Raw genomic sequence first — 23,645 nt, forward strand, 5'->3', positions numbered from 1 at the left:
AGAACTCTTCTTCCATAACTGATGAAGTCACTCCACTTCACTTATGACACACACACACAAATGAATTACCTGGCTTTTTTTTTTCTTTTCTTTTTTTTTTATCCAGAAGAGTTGTGCTGGGGACCATGCCCCATCCTGCTGATACAGATTCTAAATGGGGAATCATCAGGAATGGCACAGTGCAGGTGTCAAAATCAAAATAAGGCCGCAGAATTTTGAGAGGACCCTCCAAATACTGAGAACTTGTGTTGCACTCAAAACGGTCTCCTGGATTTCTATATTTAAGAAAAGGGCTTCTTATTGATGTCCCCCAGAATCCAGACTCAGACCTATTTCTCCATAAAGGTCCAACTGTGTTGCTACACAGTAGCAAGGATTTATCTTCGTGCCCACCTAGCATTCCAGGCCTCCACTTCTTCAAGTGAGCTTGAAATTGTTTTAAGTGAACTATGGCTGCAAAATTTTTAAGATTTTATTTTAGGGAGCATACAGTAGAGTGATTCAAGTCTGGACTCCTCCTCCTTGTGATGAAGAGAAACAGAGCCCAGCTCTCAGGAATGGCATCAGTTCTCCTACAAACAAAATGCTGGGACATGGACTTTTGGCACATTGTAGAAACAGGAGAACTATTAATTCTGTAACGGTTTTCATGCCATTGGGTTGGGAGGCTGTCCCACAATAAATTTTGTTGCATCTGAAAATAGGTTTACATACCAAAAAGCCAGCCCAGCTTTTCAAGGGAAAAAGAGACTATATAAATCAGTACCTCCACAGGGAGGTAACCTGCTAATATTCCTATGATGTCTAAACCCTAAGAAAAATCTAAAATAAAAATATTTTGGTTTTTCCACTTAACTCCAAAGGTGGGCTCTGACTAAGCTGCTTGAGCTTAATGCTACAGTGTCAGCACAAGCTACAAGCCCCCTATCACAAAACAACCCTTGCTCTTCCGTCTCCCATCATTTTGAACCCTGAACCTCATAGAATTAAAAAGAAACACTGTATAAAAACAAAAGGTTAAAATATTACAAATAAATAGCTAAAATAATCTTCCCTTCCTCAATCACTCCTAAAAAAAACAGACACCAAACATTACTTAAGTGTCCAAAATGACCAAAGTCCTTCATTTGCCCATGCCTCAAATGGACAACTACCCAAAGTTGAACCACCTTCATGCAAATGCATCAAGGAATGTATTGCTTTTTCATTTTCTGTCCAGCCCTTCAAATACATGCACTAAAATGCGTTTAAAACATGGCCTAAAAGTGGAAAAAGGGAGAAAAAATATATATGAATATTTCCCACAAAACTGTTTCCCACCCTTCCCTCTCCCTATGACCCTCCCACCCCCTACCCACTTTCCTAAGCAACTATATTAACTTTCTTATTCCTCTGGCAAAGGAACAAGGAATTCTTTGTAACAAGAATCAAACCTTGTGGTCTCTTTAGAGGGGTCTGGCTATGTCTTTCTAAATTCACCCAGCTCATCATCAAAGCCATGCCATTTAAGATTCTTAAACACAAATCAGACCTGACTCACCCCTATAGTAGTTTGCCCATAAACTTATTCGTTTTTCTCTGGCCATGTTTTATGTTTTAGAAAATAAGGTTCCTAGTTGCCAATCAGGGCCACATCCATAAGATCATCATCTTCCTCCCCAATCATAAAGTCAGGGCTAAGCCTTGAGGGCCTGTCTGCAGATAAAATTGTGTTACTTGTCATAGACAAGGACTGGTCTGAAGAGATGGGTGATTTAGACCAACTCTCTGGCTTCATGCTATGAGATTTTTTCTTGTCTCGATCTTTGTCCCGGTCCCTATCTTTGTCTTTTACTTTCTTCTTTTCTTTTTTGTGCTTCTTATGCTTCTCTGTGCTGTATTCTGGAAGTGGTCGGATGCCATCATCTGAGCTGGGACTATTTTGGTAAGATTTCTCTGCTATGGAGGAACCTGACTCACTTTCACTGTCCAGATTCTGGGGGGTATATGCTGGTGACTTACTATGGCTTGGAGAGCCACGATCATGCTTTGGAGTGGAACCACTGATGAGTGGAGAGCCATAGTTTTTGGAAGAGGCCATCTGAGGCCTGAGCCCTTCACTACTTTCCCCAGGTTTCTGCAAAGTCACTTTGGCTTTAATGCTGGGGGATCCCCCATCATGCTTGCTGATGATGATTTTTGCCACACCCGTGCTCCCCACACTTTTTGACTCTGAAGTCTTCTTGGAAGAATCCACTGAGCCCCCCGAGGTGGAAACCTTTGATTTGTCTTTATCACTTTTCTCACGCTTGCTCTGGAATTCTCCTCCTGACATGTTATGTTTGGAGGACATGGGATGGCTAGAAGAATTTGTGCTCACCCCCATCTGGCCATCCATTGGGTCTTCACCTCCAGGGCCACTGGTAACAACCCCATGCTTCAGTTTATCTATGACAGCTGTTAAGGATGGCTTCTTATTTCTGCTAGGAGATTTCCCTTTGGAACTCCCATGCTGGTTCTGAGAGGTTGACATGGAAGAGCCACTTGAGGAAAAAGAAGAGGAAGATGCTGTGCAAGAATTAGATGATGGGGGAGTTTTCTGGGATAATGAGCCTGAGGATCCTAACCCTGAAGATGACTTCATGCCAGAGCTTGAACTAGTTCCAGAAATATGAGAACCGCCAGATCCTGAACTGATAGGGGACTTGGCTTTAGAGGATGGGGGAGTCCCAGGAACAGGCTTCATTGGAGAGGCAAGCTTATCAGAACCTCCAGGTGGCCTTGAATGAGAAGGGGATATGTTTGGTTTACTTAGAGAAGGATTCATAAGTGATGATGGCTTCCCTTGAGGTTTCATCTTGGTGGTAGAGCTGCTACTTAGTCCATGCTTAGAAACTGGAGAAGAACCTGGCTTCCCCCCAGACTGGGATGAATTTTTGGACTGACTAGATCCAGAAGACCCTTGGCTAGAATATATACTACTACTTAACTTGGAACTTGATGAACCTTCTGATTTACTGCTTTTCATCTTGCCTGAGGTGGAAGCAGATGAAGAGGAGGAGGAAGAATGGCTATGGTGGCTTTTACTGCCTGAGGAAGACACAGAACCACTGCTGGTATACTGACTGTGAGAGGAGGGTTTGCCCACCATCACCGTTCCCTTGGGAATCTGAATAGTGATCTTGGGAATGGGTGGTGTGGCAACACCTGGGGGAGTCTGAGACCTTCCTGAACTGCCTGGAGATTTGGATCCACCTGTACTAGTAGGTGGGGTAAAAGGTCGGTTAGAACTATGAGATGGAGATTTCCCCTCCATATCTGCCTTCTTACGCTTTGGAGGCTTATCTTTGCTTTTGCCATCATTAGAAGGGGTCCGACTGCGTTTCCCTGGTTTGCTGTCTAAACCTGGCCCTGACAGACTACTATTACTGGTGCCATTGCCTTCCTTTACCCTCTTTTGAGTTTTTTCTTTTCCTAAGTCCCCAGTGGTCACCAAAGGACTCTGGCTGCCACTGTGATGCTCCATAATGTCTGCAGGACCCAAAGCCTTACTAGCCACTGCTATAATACTGAAATCAACTGTGTCACCTTGGCTATTGCCTTTAAACTTAGTCTCCCCATTATCACCTCCAAGCATTGGCACCCCCAAAGTATTTAATGCCTGGGATGTGAATCCTTTGAAATCATCGTTATCTCCACTTTGGCTGCTTTCATCAAAATATTCTTCTCCAAAACCACTTTGGCTCTGGCTGTTCAATAAATCAGGATTGAAATCTACTCCATCAGGAAAAAAATGATTGGTAGGAGAGTCACTATTGGGGCTTCCAGCAGCATCTGCAATAAGGTCAGCTGGATCAGTATATGGATTTTCATTATTACTGGTTTGAAAGACATCAGGATCAAAGAGGGCACTCTGAGAATGCCCAGAGCTTGAAGAATCACGAACAGGGGTGCCAATGGGTGGACAATCATCACTAGTGCTGGGAAGCTTAGAGGCTTCTTCTGCAATGTCTGATAGGATATCGGTTACATCTGGACCAATGCTGTCTGAACTGGATAGTCGGACCATCCTTTGAATACTGGGCTGGGCGTGAGGTATTGGCTGTGGGTAAGTTGTTGGGGGAGTGCTACACTGGCTTGGAGCTGGAGTAATGTGTGGAGTATCCAGTGTGTCAGCTGTCATACTGACATCAAAGATAGGGTTCTGTGAGTCAACATCCATTGAAAATAGCTCCCTCTGAAAGTCATCTTCAGTCTGGTGCTTGGGTTTGTCAGGTGGTAATCTTGATGACTTCTTCTTCTTTGCCTTGTTGCTCCCTGAGCACATTTCCATCCGGGGTGAGCCCGAAGAGGAGTTCTGCCTTTCTAAAGAGCTGCTTCCATAAAGGGTTGAGAAATCCTGGGCAGGATTATCTTTAAGAAGGTTCATGAGCATCGGGTGGTTCTTGGTGTTGCCGGCCATCGAAGAGACAGGTGGCGGCGTGTGATGAGGAGGGGTCGGACTCGAGCCAATGGTAGACCCCCCGTTCCCTGTGATTTGCAACAAACTGGTAAGAATTGGGTTCTGAGACACCTTGCTGAAGTCCTCCCCATGGCCCACCGACTCATGCCGATCTTTGATGCTCATGCTCATATTAAACAAGGTGGTAATGGGACCCCCCGGAAAGGTGTTGGTTGGTGTAGTGGTACCACTCATTGGGTTGTTGCCTGTGGTCATGCCATACCCTGGGCTGCTAGCCGGGGGCAGGTTCTTTTTCACCATATCTTCAACTGTCTCTGCAATGAGGGACAGGGCTGGGGTGTCGGCCTGAATGGTTTCAGCTTTCCTCCGAATAGCCCTCATCGTCACAGGGATGGACATACATCTGTAAGATAAAATGGAAAAAACAAAGTTAACACTGCACCAATACAGAATGAAACCAATTTTTCATTTAGGAAAACAGGCCCTAATTTTGCCTAAGATTTGGATACGCCATCAGAGGTTTTCACGAAGCAGTTTTCAGGGGAGGCAGGTAAACTGTGAGGCAGAAGCAGCATTATCAAATGCCAGAGGTTTGGGTAAGTTCATTCTAAAAAAATCCAACCCTGTAGTCAATCTTCAACTTATTATGAAGCACCCAAAACAATGCACACAGGAGCCCAAATAATTTTTCTTACTGAACTAAAAGTAAACTGGCAATAATGGAACTCAGTAGGAAAATGCCCTCTTTGGGGTGTTTACATGGTGATTAATAGGATATATAATTTATTTTAACTAATGAACAGCTAGAAAAATATCTTGATCCAATTTCTAAATTTTAATGGCTTAGAATACCCCAAAGCTACACTATTTTGAAAAGTGCTACTACTAGCACAAAATATTATTTATTTTAAAGCAGAACACTCTTTATTTTACAGATAAACACATTTATAAGCACTATGTTTGAAAACATTTAGTTTTACAACATGGGTCAGCAAACTTTTTCTTACAGTAAATATTTTTGGCTTTGTGGGTCTTATGGTCTCTGTCACAATTACTAAACTACACTGTTTTAGCTTAAAAGCAGCCATAGATAGTATGTAAACAAATGGGCCTGGCTGTGTTCTGATAAAATTTATTTAAAAAAAAAAAAGCAATCTCAAAACAATCTCAATCTCAAAATTACATACTAACATTTCTGGGAAGCTGGCTGGCTTAAGTACCTTCCCAAACACTACCATTTGACATGTTACAGCTGTTAAAAAGTGGCATAGAGAAGAGAAGAAAATGATCTTCATTTTATTTCACTTCTCCTCCTCTGCCAATGTCTTTTTCATTTTAGGATTAAATTTGTGTTCATTTTACAAAATTGAAAGGTTACTTGCTTTTTTGTTTTGGAGAAGTTTATACCTAAACTAACAGATTCCTTAGAATCAGATTCCTTCTATCATTTAGACTGCTCCCAAATGGCAATCTAAAGATTGATTCCATCAAAATCATCTGTAGAGCTTAAACTAGCTTCCCAACTCCTCCCACTGAGGTTCTAATTCAGTCCACCTAGGTGTGAGGGCCAATCATCTGCAGTTAATGCCAGGCCTGAACTAACTTATCTTACTTCCTATTACTCTCACAGTGATATTAAAAAAAAAAACTAAGCTCATATCACTTTTAAATCCAAAAGCAAAGGGTAAATGCAAAGCAGCATCTAAATGCTTTCTCTTTAATTTCCAATTCTCCCTAATACTGAAAACAGTACTCCTTGTTCATCTCTTAATGTGACTCTGATGGGAAAGGATTAGTGCTACCTTTGAACAACTTTAGCAATGAAGTCATCTGTGCAGATGAGTGCATCTGACAGCCCCTTGTACAGTTTACAGTTCACGTGCGTTGAGTCCTGCACATCCATCACCACTGAAAGACAAGATATACAGGAGATATTTGGGATAGATTCAGCTTCTGCCTTTCCAAAAAGGATAAAGGGACCAAAACGCTTCCTTGATCGAGCTACTAGCCACCCACACAACTCACCACACACCAGGGAGTCATTCACAGGGTGCTGAAAAGATATGCTGAAACGGGACTCTGAGAGGGGACACACCTCAAATTGAAGAAGCCCAGGAGAATCTAAAAGGCAAAGAAAAGAATGAAACAATTGACGAAATATACAACTTGAAACAAGTAAATAATAATCCCTAAATATACAGGGCAAGATGCTTTCTCCTTGGAAACGAAATCCCATGTATTTTTCACATTCAAAACCTACTATATCATCCACAGAAATGATAGAAGGAATCCAATTCTAAGGAATATGACAGTTTAGGTATAAACTTCTCCAAAACAAAAAAGCAAGTAACCTTTCAATTTTCTAAAATGAACACAAATTTAATCCTAAGATGAAAAAGACATTGGCAGATGTAAACACCCTGCCTTGAAAGTGAATTCTGAAAATAAAAGTGGTCAAGAGGAGTTTCTCATTTATTTTGATGACCACACCTCCAGACCAACTGCCATACTACTTTCTACCAGTGTTTGCAGCTGTGAGCTACACAGCACATAGCTTGGTAAGAAGGGATGTAGAGGCTGATATCTAAAATGATATATTTATGTCAAATATACATATATCTGTCACAAAGTTTCCTAAGCCAAATGTCCTGGCAGCCCAAAACATTTTCTTGGGGGAAAAGTGCATTTCTGTAGGATGGCCTATATAGAACTACCTCATGAAAATTTGGGTTTAGATGCCCAGAAGCTATTTGGAGAATTTTTCTACATTCAAGTACGTAAAATAGAAGGCCAAAGTATATTTGCATATGCTCTATGTCAATATTCTAAATCTCAAAAATTTCTTATCTCTAAATCAATTCTTGTTCCCATGAAAGGTATCTTCTGATTTACCTTCCCTGTTTCTTCTTTTCTTCTGGCCTACCCGCTTGCACTGACAGATAATCTAACACGGAGGTACCTTAGAACTAAAGTTAAAAACTAACTATGGTTAGCTAGAGCAGCCAAAATTCACATCAAGGCTTCTAATGGTCAAATGTGTCTGAAAAACATGAATACTGCAGGATTGGAGAGGGGGGTGGGGGGAATAGGGATGCATGGATAGGTAGGACACAGTGCTCACCTTTTTTAAAATATATGACTAAGTTCTCCAAAATGTACTTGAACTAAGGTTGGGAAGCACTGTCCTAACAACATAAAATTTAGATATCAAGAAATCTTTCATTATGGCATGTCAAATTCTACCTTATATATTTGCTGCAAGATATAAGTCCTAAGGTATCAAGTTATATCACTGAATGTGCAGAAAGAGAGTAAATTCATTGCAATAAAACAGTAGCTCCCAAATGGCAATCTAAAGATTGATTCCATCAAAATCATCTATAAAGCTTAAACTAGCTTCCCAACTCCTCCCATTGAGGTTCTAATTCAGTCCACCTAGGTGTGGGAGCCAATCATCTGTAGTTTCAAAAGCTCCACAGGTGAGTTTAATGTGCCACCAAATTAAGACAAACACCGGAGTAGCTGGTTTCCATCTGCTGGTAAATATATCAAAAGAAAAGGCAGTACCTTCTTTCAGAATAGTTCTTTTGACACAGCTTCCAATTAGGGTGTTATAGGCCACCTGGTGTCTGATCAGATTTAGGATAAGAGGAACTCGGCCAGGGTGCTGAAAGGTGATTTTACTAACAAGGGTTCCCTGTAGACTTCGGCCATCTGGAAGAGGAGCATCTTTGTTGAGGAAATAGCAGTGCTGCTGGCCTGGAAGAGCCTGCACAAAAAGAACAAAACCCTCTAGAAAGACATCAAGGAAACCACCAGTGTGCTTTTAGGTGACTCATGGAAGGAAGAGAGAAAGTTATGATGCCTCTGAGGGTGGTTGGTTTAGGGAAGGACAAACTATGTCAGAAAATCAATGAACAGAAAGCAAGCCAAGCAGCTGTGTCCATGTTAGCATCAAAATGGAAAAGCAGCTGGAGCAGGAGTCATTTGGTCTGTCCCCCCCAGTCTGCTGTGACCAAAAACTGGGTAAACATTTGGCCAATGTGGGGCCCACCACAGATTGTAACAGCTTTGGTCACCTCCAACCCCATTATTTTGGATTTGTTTTTGTCTCATCTAGATACTCATGTTTGAATGAAATTTTAAAAATTAGTATGGGAAACCAGGAAGCAACACTCCTGTTTGGGGGACCAACTAGTGGAAAGATCTGTATAATAAGTAACATGGCTTAAGCTTCAGCCATGGAATTTGTGACTCTCACCCTGTGTCAGAATTAATGTCCACCTCATTTGATGCCACATAATAGTACTTTATGCCTTCAGAATTTTGAAACTGTGTAACTACTAGAACAGTTTAAACAGACTTAAGAACATAATGATTTCACACAGCCAGGACATTGCCCAAGTAAGAGAAGAAAACTTTGTATGGCTGAAGCAAAGGAAAGCTCAGGAAGGGCAATGAGCAGGAATGTGTGCTACTGGGAGGAACTAGACTGAGGCTGAGAGAGGGCTGTCATAGAAAATTCTTAAGAGGTCTATGACTTGGTGAGGTACCAGCTTCCTCAGTTAGGCCCATGTGGAGTGTTCTGTTTGGAAAGACAGCTCAGCGAATGTGGGGAAACGGAATCAACTGCAAAGAAAGCAGCCTTTTGATTGAATGTTCTACCAGCACTCCCCAAGAGGAGAGAAGAGATGAGCCTGTTTTCAAACGGAGCAGATCTGCCCTACCCAAGTGCTAACCAGAATGCTCCTAGCCTTTTCCCTTTGCCCCAATTCCTTTAACTCTTTAATTGCTGTCTTTTATTGTGTGTATTTTTCTAAGCACCTCAAATCCTTTATGGAATGAAGTGGGATATATTTACCAAAAAAATTTCAAGCCTCAAAGGGAGTTGCTTGTTTGCTTGTTTCTGTGCTTCTGTTAAGTTTTGGTTTTTGTTTGTTTGTTTGTTTTTTTGGCATGTAAATTGGCTGTCTGTAAAGTGTGAGAGAAATGTGAGAAAATGAGAAGGGAAGTAGCTGCTTAATAATGAAATCCAACTGGAAATCATGATAGACTGAAATGCATCTGGTGAATGTTTGCGTGCCAGTATCTGTGCAGGTTCGGGGAGATGCAAGGAGGACATGGATTTGAGAAAGAGTTGGAGAAAGTAAGAAAGTTAAGAAGGAGCCAAAAACCAAATGCAGGGAGCATTTGTTCCCCTACCAAGATCTCCATTTCCTGACTCCCAAGATTACACAGAGGCTCAGTTTGTTCCCAACTCAGCTGCTGGGGCTCTATTTTAATCCATCAAAGTCTTATTTTCTTTTTCAAGTCAGAAAGATTATTATACTAATGATGATCTCACTTATATGAAATAACTAGAACATGCAAATTCATAGAGACAGAAAGTAAAATACAGGGTACCGGGGGCAGGGGTGGTGATGGGGACTGGATATAAGGTTTCTGTTGGGAGTGAGGGAAGTTTGGTAATGGATGATGGTGAGGGCAGCACAACATTGTGAATGTATTTAATACCTCTAAATTGTATACTTGAAGGTGGTTAAAGTGAGAAATGTTATGTTGTATATATGTTGCCACAATAAACATTTAAAATCAATCTCAAAAAAAAAAAAAGAACAAAGCAACTAAATTCTATTAACTCACCCGTCGCACTCCAGTCACAAACTATCCTGAAAAGAAAACCTACTCCTCAAAAATCAGCAGCAAATTCTTCGGGAATAATAAAACTCCTTGGTAAATTATTTTGTCGGCTGATGCTGAAAAGACCCCTTTAGTGAATGCTCCATACTAATGGTTTCCTGCCCTAGCCTAAATAAAAATTACCTCAGAAATCTGTGTAAAAGGTTTGCAAACCCTAAGTGCAAAATGTGTATTTTAATAAATACCTTATATAATTACAGTGCAGCCAAAATTTGGGAACTACTACTTTAGTCTAGACCATCCTCAAACATTGAAATCAATTCAAGCCCAGATGAGGTTTTAGAACCTTCCATAAGTAATTTATTCATTCTAGCACTTTCTTCTCTGTATGCAGTTGAAGGACTTTTCCAGATTATAAATTCATGGAACTTGAAAGAATTAAAGAACATGAATTCCTAACACCCACTTTAAATTTGTAAAAGTTCAGAATAATGTTAAGAGGCTTTCATCTAGGAGTTAAACAATGAAATGTACACATTGTTGCTTCCTGACTTGGAAGCTCATGACCTTTCTTCAGTATGTTTCAGAGATTTCTGGAATATCCTGCCTGACTGAGGAAATAGGACGTGATTCAGCATTTCAAAAGTTACCTGACCTCAACAATCCTATGAAGGAAGAGTCTGATCTTGGCTCCAAACATAACCTACAACATCCTAGGCTCCACAGGACCTACTTACCGCATAAAATCGCATGTTGTGATTCAAAGGTATAGGATCAGGGTTCTTTGAGAGCTCAAACTGAGTGATCAATTCATAAAGGGGTACATAAGTTGGCTGAGTGTCAAATAATGGAATTCCTGGAAAAACAAGCATTGAAGTCACATTTAGAGCAAAACATTGACAGCATAGTTTTCCCTTCATGATTTCTACATCCATCAACTCATTTATTCAAAAAGTGCATGCTAAGCATTTTCTAATACAAAGCACCATGACATTCATGCAAATCAGTACTTCTTTGAAGACTACAAGACAGGAAGAGGTCTAAGATAATCTGAATTTCAAGTTTTCTTTTCACATTTACAGCAAGTGATTGTTAGCTACGGATGTTCAAAACTCACCTGTGCAATTCTGAAGTTTCTGAACAAATGCTCTAGATACTGGGATTGGCTGGGGAAATTTCAGGAAGAAACAGGCAGGAAGATCAACACTGTTGGCGCTGGTGACTGAGGAGAAGGAGGGGGTCCTTCAAAAAAAAAAGGAGTGGAAAGAGTTGGATTTTGACTTGATATGAAAATGAAAACTCCAAACACCCAACCATAGACAGGTAATATATCACATAGATACATATAACATCTACCAGAAGCTCACTCTTTGAACTTCTTTCCCCCAGTTCTAAACATCCTATTTGTTAACCCCAAGGTATTTAGTCAAACATTTATCCTAAAGCACATCTCCAGGTATTACTCCAGCATAACCCAAATCTACATAAGTCTTCCAATAGAAAAGGGAGCAATCATTAAACCAGCAACATTAGCACATATTTCTCTTCTTTCCCTCTTAAGGAAGGTAATAAGGCAAGACTTCAGAGAGAAACATTCAAATAGATATTGAACAAATGAAAAATAAGAGCAACTAGAAGGATAAAAGAAATAGCCAATCTCTAGAAATTCAAGTCGGAGTAGTCAGGTGAAAGTAATACTTGTTTTATACTAAGCTTGTAATTGAAAAAATGGACTTTGCCACCCTAGAATTATATTTAATTTACCATTTGTTGTCAACTGGATGTGACCCCATAATTAACGGTGCAATTGGAAGTTTGTACATAGCAGATGTGCCTTCAATTGTCACAGATGCATTCAGGCCCAAAGACCGAGGAACTAGGAATAGAAAAGAAAAATGTTATTCTCCCAAGTAACACAAATTATCGGGCTTTCAACATTAAAAAAAAAAAAAAAAAAAAAAGGATAGCTTCTGCCTGTCAGCCATAATTTATCAGATACTGTAAATGCCTATCTAATTTAGAAATGCTAGAAGTTACCTTTCTAAACAGTAGTTCAGTAGTTCCTTTTGTCACCGAGTAAAACAAAACACAGGAAACAATGCATTTCAAGGACAAATTTTTTAAAAGGAAATTTTTTAAAAAGGCTCATTACCAATATTTCTTTCTTTTCTCCAACTTTAGAATGCATTTAAATAAAATTATGATTGTGAGACAGAATCAATGACTGAAGTTTCAAGGGGATCAAATGAGGTTATAGGCCATATCTCATTATCTCTTGGCATATTAAAGTGCAAATAGAAAATAACATCTGTTACTGTAATTCTTTAATATACTCACTAATTTCTTTACCTTTAAAGTAATAAAGATAGTTATTTCAGGTCAGATGGCTTATGTTTTCATTTGCTCATTTACTTATTCAAAAGCACTTATTAAGCTCCTATTATATGTATATGTGTGTGTGTGTATGCACGTGTGTATGTAAATATATATGCACGTGCATGCATACATAAACAAACATATATATGAGGAAATAAGAGCACATAGATTTTTTTTCCCCTTGGTACAGATGTCAAACTCATTAGGGAATAGCAAACCAGAGGTCAGGCAGGCTGAGGCATTCAATTTTTTAAAACATTTTTAAACACCAAACAAAACCTTCAGTTGCTTCACAGTTAAAATGTTACCATTATTCTCATGCAAAATGATGGGAGATGTAGTCTTATCATCCAGCAGGTCAGAGGGAGAGGCATAGTACTTCAAGTTCATTAAATGACCTATGAAAAATAAATCTCATCAATGCATCTTTATCAGGTAAATTACAAATAAAGAAAATATTCACATTTCTGTAAACATATACATAAGGAAATATTTTTGCAAATATGAGGACTCATGCCCCAAAGCAGCGTATGAAGTATGACAGAAGCATAAGTATTGATTCTTGAGCAACAATTTACTTCACACAATTTAAAAAAAAAAAAAAGAGGGGGAGGGGAAAAGGCAGGTTTTGATACCTTAGAAATCATTACAAATTACATAAATGCCAAAGGAAATGTAATTTCCTCCCACTGCATGTATCTTTATAAACCCAAGGTGAAATTAGTGGTAATATCCCCTCAACTAAAGTTAGATATTTTTCTAAATAAGCAAAATATGATCACATACCCCCACTCCTTGGAGTGAGATAGCCAACACTTCCATGAAGAATCTTATCCAAGGGACTAGCATTGGTTGCTTTCCTGCAAGAGAAATATCTGGGTTTGCTTGTATTTAAGCCTGGAAGGTCTTAGTGCACAGGTGATACTGAATTTAGCTAATGACTGTCATTTAACTGGACATACAGCAAGCATATTTCACCTTCAAAGTAGAGAGATTATGTCCAAAAACACACCACTATATAATATGATGAGCAAAAAGGAAAGCCAGACCACTATTTATCAGTTGAAAGGTCAGGCTTGATGAGTCTTCAGATAAAACCTATGGAATACCAACCAATAGCTAGTGACATGGATACTCAGAAGACTGAATGCAATCATCATTTGGGAAGAAAAAGGAATTGAATAAGATATATAGTGAAATAGGACCCTAATAGCCTCAAGGATAAAAAAACAAGGTACATAGAAGGGTTATATAGAATTGATGCATTAGCTGGTCTTACCAGTACATAATTGCCATTTTAGATAGATCCTGTTCTAAGGATTGGAGAGCCAAGTACATTTTAGTCTTCAGTTTGCTGGAGTAGATGAGAACAAGAGTAAAATAGGTGAAAAAAAATACACACACACACACACACACAAACACTAAAGGATAACAATGAACTGTAAAAAGAAAACCCTTTAAAATGTTAAAAATAATCAACAGTGGTCTATGAGAGCTAATTTTCATCTCTGTTTAAAAGACCTAAGCAGGTTAACAGAATCCCAGGTAGGTTAATCACAAAAATAACAAGTCAGTTACACAACTAATTCCTTTCAGCCTGAAAATCAACATGCTGAAGACATATCAAGGATTACAGTCTGTCTTCTGCCATTATAATCCATTAATACAGATATTGCCACTTAAAATACATTCAAAATACATAAAACAAAAACTGAGTTATAGATTTTCGTTATGAATAGAAATCAATGAATAAGGTAGGGCAGATTTGGAAAATTTCTAAGCACAAAATGATTCATAGATTTATACTGATTTTTCCAACGAAAGCAAGAAAATAAAAATACTTACTTGTCCCCCGGAAGGTTATACAGATTAACAAGACCCTTAAGGTGCTTAGAGAATTCATCAAAATTTTTTTCCCTAAAGGGTGTTCAAGGAAGGAGAAAGGGGGAGAATACAACACACAATTACAATTATCACTCAACTGTATAGTAATTGTGTCAAAATTCACGGTTATATAAAACTCTGAGTTACTAATTTGTTTTAATCTTTTTCCTCCAACCAAGGTGTTCTACACTCAATCAAAAGTTGCAAAAGAAATCAACATGTTTTCCTTTCTCTCTGCCCCATCTTTTCTGGAGAAGGTGCTAAAAAAAGGTATAAAAGTCAAAAGAAAGTAAAAAAGACCTGATAATTCACATACTCATTAGCTCCTAAATAATCAGACCTGGTTTTAATGAATCATTTTCCTTTCCTCTTATTGTGTAATTGAGATTAGATGTCCTGAGGAAATAAAACTTTTGATTGGCGAGCTAATGGGAAGTAAGTAAATCAAGAAGCTAGGACACCTGCATGTATTTACGGCAACATCACAGCAGAGAAGTGAGAGGGAAAATGAATACCAGGAGATAGATAGGAGACCTAGAGAAAAAAGAGTGGGATCTATGGAGACAAACCTTACGATATTCCAAAACACTCCTATGACCAGACCCGCCCCAGGAAAAAAGAAACTACTAACATGACCTCTGGCTTTATATAGGACTCAATATTCAGGTTTGGATTCGTAGTCAAAGGTGCTTTTATGGACAGACTTCGGAATTCAACACAAATCTAACTATTCTACCTTTCTCTCTCTTTCAAAATTTAAAAAAAAAAAAAAAAAATGGCTCTGGAGAGCTAAACTGCTATGACAATGTCAGACCTTTGGGCAGGCATTCTGTCAGCATTTATTGAGCTCTTCCTACATATAGTGCCATGAAGACAGTAAAAAGAAACAAGAACAACAATAAAATAGCAAACTATATTCCCTGCCTTAAAATTACCATCTATACTAAAATAAAATATCAGGTAAAGGTGTACAACTCAACATTTTTTCTGAAGTTAACACTTCCCAACAAGTTTACAAATTACCACCAGTTCATAAACTGTTGTAGTTCCCTACTCCAGTTCAGAGCCAGAAATACTGGCTCTTCGTGGAATATTCTGGTAACACATTTGCTAGACTTATTAATTTAAGGAAACCATAAAAACTTATTTTTGATGTTGTATTACAGTTTTTTAAAAGCTGGTTCAAATTTGGTACATTTGGCTATAAACACATTAAACTGATCATTGGGAAGAATGAGTGTAAAACTTACTTCCTCAGTATCAATGTGCTATTTCTAAGACATTCCCATGTAGTATCTGAGAACTCTGCTATGTTTAAAACATAAAATTGATGTAATGACTTTCTCAAATTCCCAGAAAGTTAATTATGGGTTTAAATTTAAGCATGGAAATTTTTACTCAATTCAAAGGCAAAAGATAAGCCAGTGGAAAAAGCCATGAACTGCTAAAAGAGACTGTCTTCAAGCCTTATCTTATAGTATAGTATAACAGGAATTTATCAAACACAAACTTTAAATGTATAACAATTTTCCTCAAAAGATAAGTGAAAAAAAGTTCCTTTTATGGTACCGGCTCAATTTTTCAAATCCTCTCTAACTCAACGATTAATTTCTTTTTGTTTTTGTTCCACCACATTTCCTAGGGCTAGACAAGTGGTTCTCAACCAGGGACAATTTTTGTTCTCCAGAGGACATTTGGCATGCTGGGAGACATTTCTGATTATCACAAGTGGAGGTTTACCTACTGCCAAATAGGAGGGAGAGGCCAGGGGATGCTGTTCAACATCCTACAATGCCTCAGGCAACCCCACATTTCCCCACAGTAAAGAATTTTCTGATTCAAAATGTCAATAGTGTCAAGGCTGAGAAACCCTGGAATAGACTAAGTAGGCTAAGAAATCAAGCTAGAAATCAAGCTAAGTTGATATGGAAAGTAAACAAGTACAGACCTTGAAAGATCTTGGCCCAAGAAAATAAATTTGTTCTGGGGAAAGTAACTTCTGATCAGTTTCAAACCTAGCTATGAGGAACAGCACTGTCTGCCAAAATCAAGGAATATAATGTAATATCTCACCTTAGCTGCTGTACAAGCTCTGGACAGCTCTGAAATTAAAGAAATTACATTAAAACAATTAAACTATATTAAAACCTCTAAAGACATGAAAAGTTTTTCTCTTTTATTAATAGCACATGCTTTATTAACAAAAACATTAAAACTACAGAAGATCTTTATATTATGATAGCAAAAAGCATCTTCTTCCTATTTGATAAACCATGGGGTTCAGGCATGAAATTAAAAATAAAAAAATACAGAATCATTTATAAAGGAATAAAATTTCAGTAGCTTGATTAAAACATTAGGATCTCTCTTTAATGTCATCCTTGGAATCCAAATCCAACTGTCTGGTTATACAACATTTTACATTTATCTCTATTATAGGGTTTTTCAGAGAAGTTAACTATGTACAATATTATCTGTTCTAGTTGATTATCTCTTTGAGGATAGGAACCATAAATTATTTATCTTTGTATCCCCAGCATGTATTGTTTAATTGAGGCTCATGTTAGTTGATATGATAAGGGTTCCACTGGTGTTTCCACTTGTGAAAGCCCCTAGATGATGTCCAAGATGGACCCACATTATTCTAAATTCCATTCTATAGCTACTGATGTTGTAAGCCCATCACATCATCTCTACAGTGGCTCATGAAAAAATCTAAACCCAAGCTATTCAAAACCCCAACATTCCAATTTTAAATTAACGTCCCTAAGTAAACCCCATAGATTCCAGTGAAATATCAACAACACATACCACAGGATTCTCCCCATGGTGAGCCACTTTTACATCACAAAGCTGTCCTGCAGGATCTAACTGCACTTCCACATAGAACATATCTGACGTGATGTAACATTCAGTGCCACTGGCACTGAGATGAGAGCCCAGTCTAGCAGGAACAAATCAAAACAAAAATTAATAGAAGACAAATAAATAAAGGCACCCAAAGTCAACACCAAGTTAAACATCTCTACCTTCAGATAGACTACTTACCCATTCTGTCTTGCTATAGACTCCAAACGGTCAGTCATTGCTGGTAAAGATGTTACTATCAAAGGGTAAAAAAGGGAAATCACAAAGGATGCTCCAAGTAACTTAAATTACACTCTTCAAACACAGATCATCCTAAGGAACTTATGTATCCTTCCAGAGCCATACACTTCTCAACAGTTCAAATGCTTGAAATGTGCACAATGATCATCGTAAGGTTTAGTTATGGCCGGCAGTAATAAGGATCACAGAAAGACACTGAAAAATTATTGGACCTTTTTCCTCTCCCCTTTTCATTACTCCTTATTTAAGACAAGTTATCTTTAACTTAAATATGACACATGTACCTGCTAGTGCAAGAATGAGTAAGATTAATATCAAAATCAACATAAAAACACTCAGCTGAACTGGGTTCTTGTGTGGTGGATCAAGGTAAAATCTGTTTAACTTTGATTTTCCCCCAAAACAAATCGAATTTCATAATTATGAGCATGAATAATCATGTTCATGATGTAAACTTTGTTTGCTTTCCTGAAAACATTGTCCAAAGACACTGTAAAACCTTTTAGAAAGAATTAAAATGTTATCTTCTCATTGAGCGTTAACACAAGAGAACATGTGAAGGACAAAAGAGAACTTCCCCCTGCTATCTTATCTTTACCCTTCATTAATTATCTTTTAAGTCTCTAGCAGACCACCAAAAGAAAATAAAAAATAAATATTTCGAAAGTTCAGGAAAGGCTCATATCAACTCCATAAATGAAAGCAAGAGCAATACCTAGGATAGGAAGTTAACTACCTCAAATTGTATTTCTATTTTAAGTGTAAAACAGTATTTCTTAAACCAGATATTTTAAGAAATCAGTATATTTCAAAGGTGCTTACAAACCTTTGAGAGCCTTCTGCAATGTCTCCAAACAGCTGACCAAATATTGGTGCCCTCCAGAACTCATCACAACCCTCTTCTCCTGTATCAAGTGGAAAAATACTTGAGGTAAAAATTTACCAAACCAACACTGCTTCGGGTAAATATATACCTTATTCAAGTAGTACTGTTTCAAGATAGTCTATAAACACTTAATTGTTACTCTGTCCATCCATACACATGAGGGTAGAAAAATTGGGAAGAATCAAATGCAACAGATGAGACCAGCCTCGTAGAAGTGACTACATCTTTTAGTCAGTTAAATTAATGGGATGGCTCTGGAGATCTAGCAATTCCTAAATCTAAAAAGGTGATTTGCCTGTAATCTGAGAAATACAACCAAACCTTAGTCAAACTAGATTGAAGCTCATAGGAATCTGTGTGTGTATGTATCAGTGTAAATAATATATGTGCAGTGTAGACCAGTTAAAAACAATCATCATTTTTTGCTTTCAAAATAACATGTCCTCAACAGGGATGAGGTTTGTAAGATATTCTGAAGGCTTAATTAGTTTTTAATTTTATTCAGGTCAGAGCACCTTTTACAGCAATGCAACAGACTAGCAAATACTCAAAAACATTTAAAATTGTATTTATACCAAGAGTACATTTCAATATTTTCTAATACTTGAGCAATTTTTGTCTGGTTGGCTTCCAAATATGCCAAAAATTGAGCATTCAGTATTTTCAACATGTAAGCTTCTTACTGGTTTATATTATCTAATGAGAATTTTAAGTGTTCCCAAAGCAACTGATGTTTACAGGTTTTGAGCTTTCCCTCATTCTTTAGGATTGGGGATCCACAATGAACTTACCATGCAAAACACTTACAATGGATAGCATTTTGGTATAATAAATGAGTTGGCTACTTCCTTGGTGTAAAAATTTGTAAAGGGTATTTTTCACCATTTTGAGTGTTAAATGTATTTTTAACTGTCTGGTTCGTACTTTCAAGACTTTTGTACTAGCAAAGCAGAGTTAAAAATAAAAATGTTAAGTACAAAAAAAAAAAAAACTAGATTGAAGCTGAATTTCAATCAGCTATTTTAAACTTTCTCCAAGAAACAGAATATTTGTTCAGAAAAAGAACTCTCGAAGAACAAAAATCCCTATCCAAGGAAGAAGCTTCTCTCTGCAAAACATTTCAGTCTCCAGAAGAGTGAACAGTATTATGATACAGGGATAGTTTAGCAGGCTTCTCCATGCCTTAAATAAATCCATTTCTCTTTGCTTTAATTCCACCTTCAGAAACAAACATTTGATTAGTTAATAATCTATCCTCCCTTATACTTTAATAGAGAAGGGGGTGCCCTGGACGGTAGATAACAGTATTGTGGTAACTGCTGCAAATTAATAAACTGGCATTCTGATATACATGTTAAACTATGATTTGGTTAGGATGTCAGATGTTGAAAGCTCTTTAAAGTCTTTATACACCAACAAAATTAGGCTTCTGAATCTGTAAAACCGAGAAGTAGACAATGGAAGCCATGGTGACTAAAGCAAGATACTGGTACCCAAAGAGACGGCCTGAGTTGCCCTTGAATTCCCCTATCTCGTTATGTCTCTCTAATGACAATATCATTTATAAAACATATTTCAAACTACAATATGGCTACCTTGGAGTATAAAAAAATGACAACCTCTCAATTCCTGTTCTGTAAAAATTGCCATTCACTAAGACAATTGAAAAAATACCAAACCACTTTCTATGTATGCAAACCTGAGCCAGAAGATACACATGCAATTATAAAATTTACAGTTACAGAAATCTTTTAGTGACAGATTTTCATATCCATTATTTCATTTGATCTTTACAAAACTTAGGTAGAAAAGCAAACTGTAACATGTGCCTCCATTTTCCAGATGAGGAAACTGAGACTCAGATTAAATAATTTTCCCAAGGTCACATAAGTAATAAGTGTTGGAGTCAAGCCCCAAATATAGGTCTCCTGACAGCAAATTTTAGTTTTTTTGCTAGTGCTATACCAATGACATGTTCATTTTAAATGCTAATAAATCTCTTAAACTCAACTTATTCTGTACCCAACATAAGATTTGGTGGAGTGAGGGGGCACTTTCACTGAAGTATAACATATATACAGAAAAGAACATGAATCATATAGGAACCACCTCCATGAATTAGCACAAAGTGAACACACTCATAAAAACATGGCCCAAAACAAAAAACAGAAGTTTTCCTACATCATTGCATACTTTGACTACTACTGGAATCATACAGATGGACTTTTAATATCCAGCTCTGAGACTGGACCTCTGTCTTCCACTTAACTGGTTAAGGGCTACCTACCTGTAATGGTGAATATCTCAAGGGAATGAAATACAGTTCTGCTGAGAAAGAATCTGACTGAGTGGATAGAGTACACCTGTATTAAGAATGAATCACAACCTCTACTAATAATAGAGATGCAATGAAAGTAATGTCACATTAGAATCAAGGGGTTTTACAGGAAGTGAAGAATGAATGTCTCTTTACACTAGTGTATCAAACATGACCCTCATGGGTGCATTTCTTAGCACCTTTGCCCGAAGTATTCTAGTGTATTATAACTCACCGTGAACAGAATTTTATAAAAATACCTTCTTCCCAGGAAGTCTTAAAATTGATAGCCACCAAGCACTCAGGTGTTTTATGATAAACAAAATTGAAGACACACTATAATAACTAATTTGAAGAAGTCCACACGGGAGGAGAAGCCTATTAACAATTCTCTAAGCATAACACTTTACCCATTGTACCACAATCCTCACCATGACTTGACGCACAAGCTTAACTGTTTCACTCCAAGGTCTGTTTTGGTTAAACTTTGCATGGAGCCGTTCCAAAAGAGAACTCATCTTACTCAGCTTTTCCGACTCTACAATATAAATCAGAAAACAACATTAGAAACTCTTTTATCGAGATCTTCCAGTTTTTTCTTGCAAGAAAACTTCATCCTGGTAAGAACTCAAATAAAATATTTTTCAACATAATTTACTTCAAAACATAGAAAGAAAGTATTTTTAATGGTAGGAAAACACAAATTATAGGTCTGACCCAAGGAACACCGTAGAACAGGACTGCTTTCTATTCAATGTTTTCATGGGGACCAAAAGAAGAGTCATCTCTAATCATGTTTCAGGATCAATCCTACAATTTAGTGACACAGTCATTTCATGGTATGCAAAAAGTCCCTGGAATGATAAATGTAGAGCTTATGTTTGAACATGGCCTTATTATGGCTAGTTGGTATTCAATGTGGAAATACTGACTTCCATAATTTTTTGGCAAAATTTTGAGAAATTGGTTTGTAGGTACTATAGAGAAAATAGGCTCTATTAGCCATTCACATATTTCCCACTTGAATTTAAACTAAAATTATATGGACAGGGAAGAGATCAATGACCAGAGGATGAGTTTCTAACACAGGTAAGAGAAATGTAAACAGGATTGGCTCCTGGGCTAAGCATGTGCTCCTCTGCCCTCCAACCACCCTCTAGCTCCTGAGCTGCCTCTTCTAAGCTAGGAGCTGTGCTGGAGACCCCTGCAGGTGCAAAAACACACAATAACCCCAAGATGAAATATGTGAGGTGGTGTGGATAAATTAATGTGGAAGTAACAGTCACACAAAGCAAAGTGAGATATGCTCTTAAAAGCAGACACATTACTACTGAAATTCAAAGGAGGAAAAGTTCATAATCAGTTGTGGGGATATGACAGAAAGGGTGGCAGTTGATGTTGGTATTAAAAGATGAATAGAATGTCTTCAATTAGAGTTGAGGCAATGGGAAAAGATCTTCTAAATCAAGACTGTTTCTTCCAATGCCCTCACTTTATGGAAAACTGGTTCTTGGGCTGTTTCAGCCAATTTAGAATTCTGGACACATTTTTGCCAAAGCCTACTTTCAAGCCTCTTTCTGTCAAGCACTATTTTAGGTGCAAAACTCCTGCCTCACAGGGTTTCCATTTTATGCTTGCCATTACTCTACACCCAAAGAGCATACTTTCCTTTCTTCAAAACACACCACTTCTTTGCCTTGAAAAGCCTAATAAACAGCTTTACTTGGATGTCCAAATCAATAAATATTTTTTGAGCAACTATTATTTGCCAGGGACTACACAAAGATGAGCAAGGCACGGTCCTTGACCTATGAAGCTCAGAATACAGCGGCGAAGTAATACAGTAAGCTGGCCAAAATGCCAAAGAAGCATTTGAACTGGACAGCAGAAATCTAGAGGGTCTAAGTAGAGTACCACAGAAAAGTCGGTTCTCAACAGGTCTGCGTTAGTCCGGTCATCGGAAGGATGAAATTCAAAGCACTTAAAAAACATTTCCTAGCATAAGGATCTGACATTCTAGAGAAATGCCGGCTTTTAACATTAGAAAGACATAATCATTTCACTTACGCCGAAACATCATCCTCTAGCACTTTTACACATGCTCTGTATTGTTTCTAGTCACTACTCAGGAGTCTCTTCACAAGGGGTAAGGCAGGTTTTAGGTTCACTCGCCTTATCGCTCATCAATTTAGGCTGAAAGTGTCCTGAGGCCCAACTGATTGCCCCTAGTTGAGCAGGAAACCTTCCCAGAAGTTAGGAGACCCCATCACCCCAAATCCGAATCTTCACCATTACGTGGGAAGGCAAAGAGTCCAAAACTAACACACATCCCGCCTCCGGGACTCTGAGCCCTTCGGGAAGTGGCCCCCGCAGAGCATCGAATCCTACCCCCTCTCACAGGCTGGCCCCTCCTGCTGTGTCCCACCCCCTCCTTTTACCACTCTCAGTCACTCACCCTCGGTTTCCCCCTGAGCCTTCATCCTGGCGGCGGGGAGGGCCTGAGTCCGCCGCACAAGAAAATAAGCCCTTCCCTACCACTAAGGGGGGAACCGAGTTAGCTCGGGCTCCCGGGACGTAGGGCACCAGCAGTCCCTACTCTTCCCGGGAAGGCTCAGTCTGAAGTCCCCGGCGGCAAGAAGAGAAGAGTGCTCGCGGCTGCCGCCATCTTCCCCAACGGAACTTCCCAAAGATCGCGAGATTAACCGGGATTCTGCGAGAGAACGGGATGGGGCAGGGCATCACAATCTCGCGACATTGTTTAATACGTATCTCTCGCGATATTTCTTCCAGCCCTATCTTCCCTTCGCTCTTGAGTGTCAGACCTCACGTGGGTCCGTCTTGAGTTTGCGAGCGAGCTGCGTTAGGCTGCGTTGGGAAAATCGGCATTTTCATTTTGGCCCTTAAGCAGTTCGCAGATTTGAAATTCTGGCTTTCTTTAGTGAAAGAAGAGAAAAACTAGTATTAAAGATAATACTTCCCCCGACATACTAAAT

The 23,645-nt window shown here is 38.5% G+C and overlaps 1 protein-coding gene across 2 annotated transcripts; it reads right to left on the reverse strand.

Annotated features, from left to right (window-relative positions):
- Nucleotides 1–1,354: 1,354 nt before the first annotated feature.
- MED1 (mediator complex subunit 1) lies at nucleotides 1,355–23,325 on the reverse strand. 2 transcript variants are annotated; one of them, XM_037809014.1, is made up of 17 exons: nucleotides 23,108–23,325; nucleotides 21,084–21,190; nucleotides 18,276–18,354; nucleotides 17,390–17,444; nucleotides 17,153–17,285; nucleotides 16,415–16,443; nucleotides 14,303–14,374; nucleotides 13,737–13,811; nucleotides 13,244–13,317; nucleotides 12,766–12,855; nucleotides 11,846–11,957; nucleotides 11,199–11,323; nucleotides 10,819–10,937; nucleotides 8,009–8,210; nucleotides 6,467–6,562; nucleotides 6,244–6,349; nucleotides 1,355–4,844 (listed from the first exon to the last, which is right to left on the reverse strand). In XM_037809014.1, exons 1-17 carry the CDS (start codon nucleotides 23,130–23,132, stop codon nucleotides 1,613–1,615), a joined length of 4,731 nt encoding a protein of 1,576 aa, XP_037664942.1. In that variant the 5' UTR covers nucleotides 23,133–23,325; the 3' UTR covers nucleotides 1,355–1,612. The 2 variants fall into 2 exon arrangements, with proteins under 2 accessions (XP_037664942.1, XP_037664943.1); XM_037809015.1 differs by lacking the exons at nucleotides 17,153–17,285; nucleotides 21,084–21,190; nucleotides 23,108–23,325 and having other exon boundaries at nucleotides 18,276–18,347.
- Nucleotides 23,326–23,645: the final 320 nt, after the last annotated feature.

Source organism: Choloepus didactylus, chromosome 18 (genome assembly GCF_015220235.1).
Source record: "Choloepus didactylus isolate mChoDid1 chromosome 18, mChoDid1.pri, whole genome shotgun sequence".
NCBI lineage: Eukaryota > Metazoa > Chordata > Mammalia > Pilosa > Megalonychidae > Choloepus > Choloepus didactylus.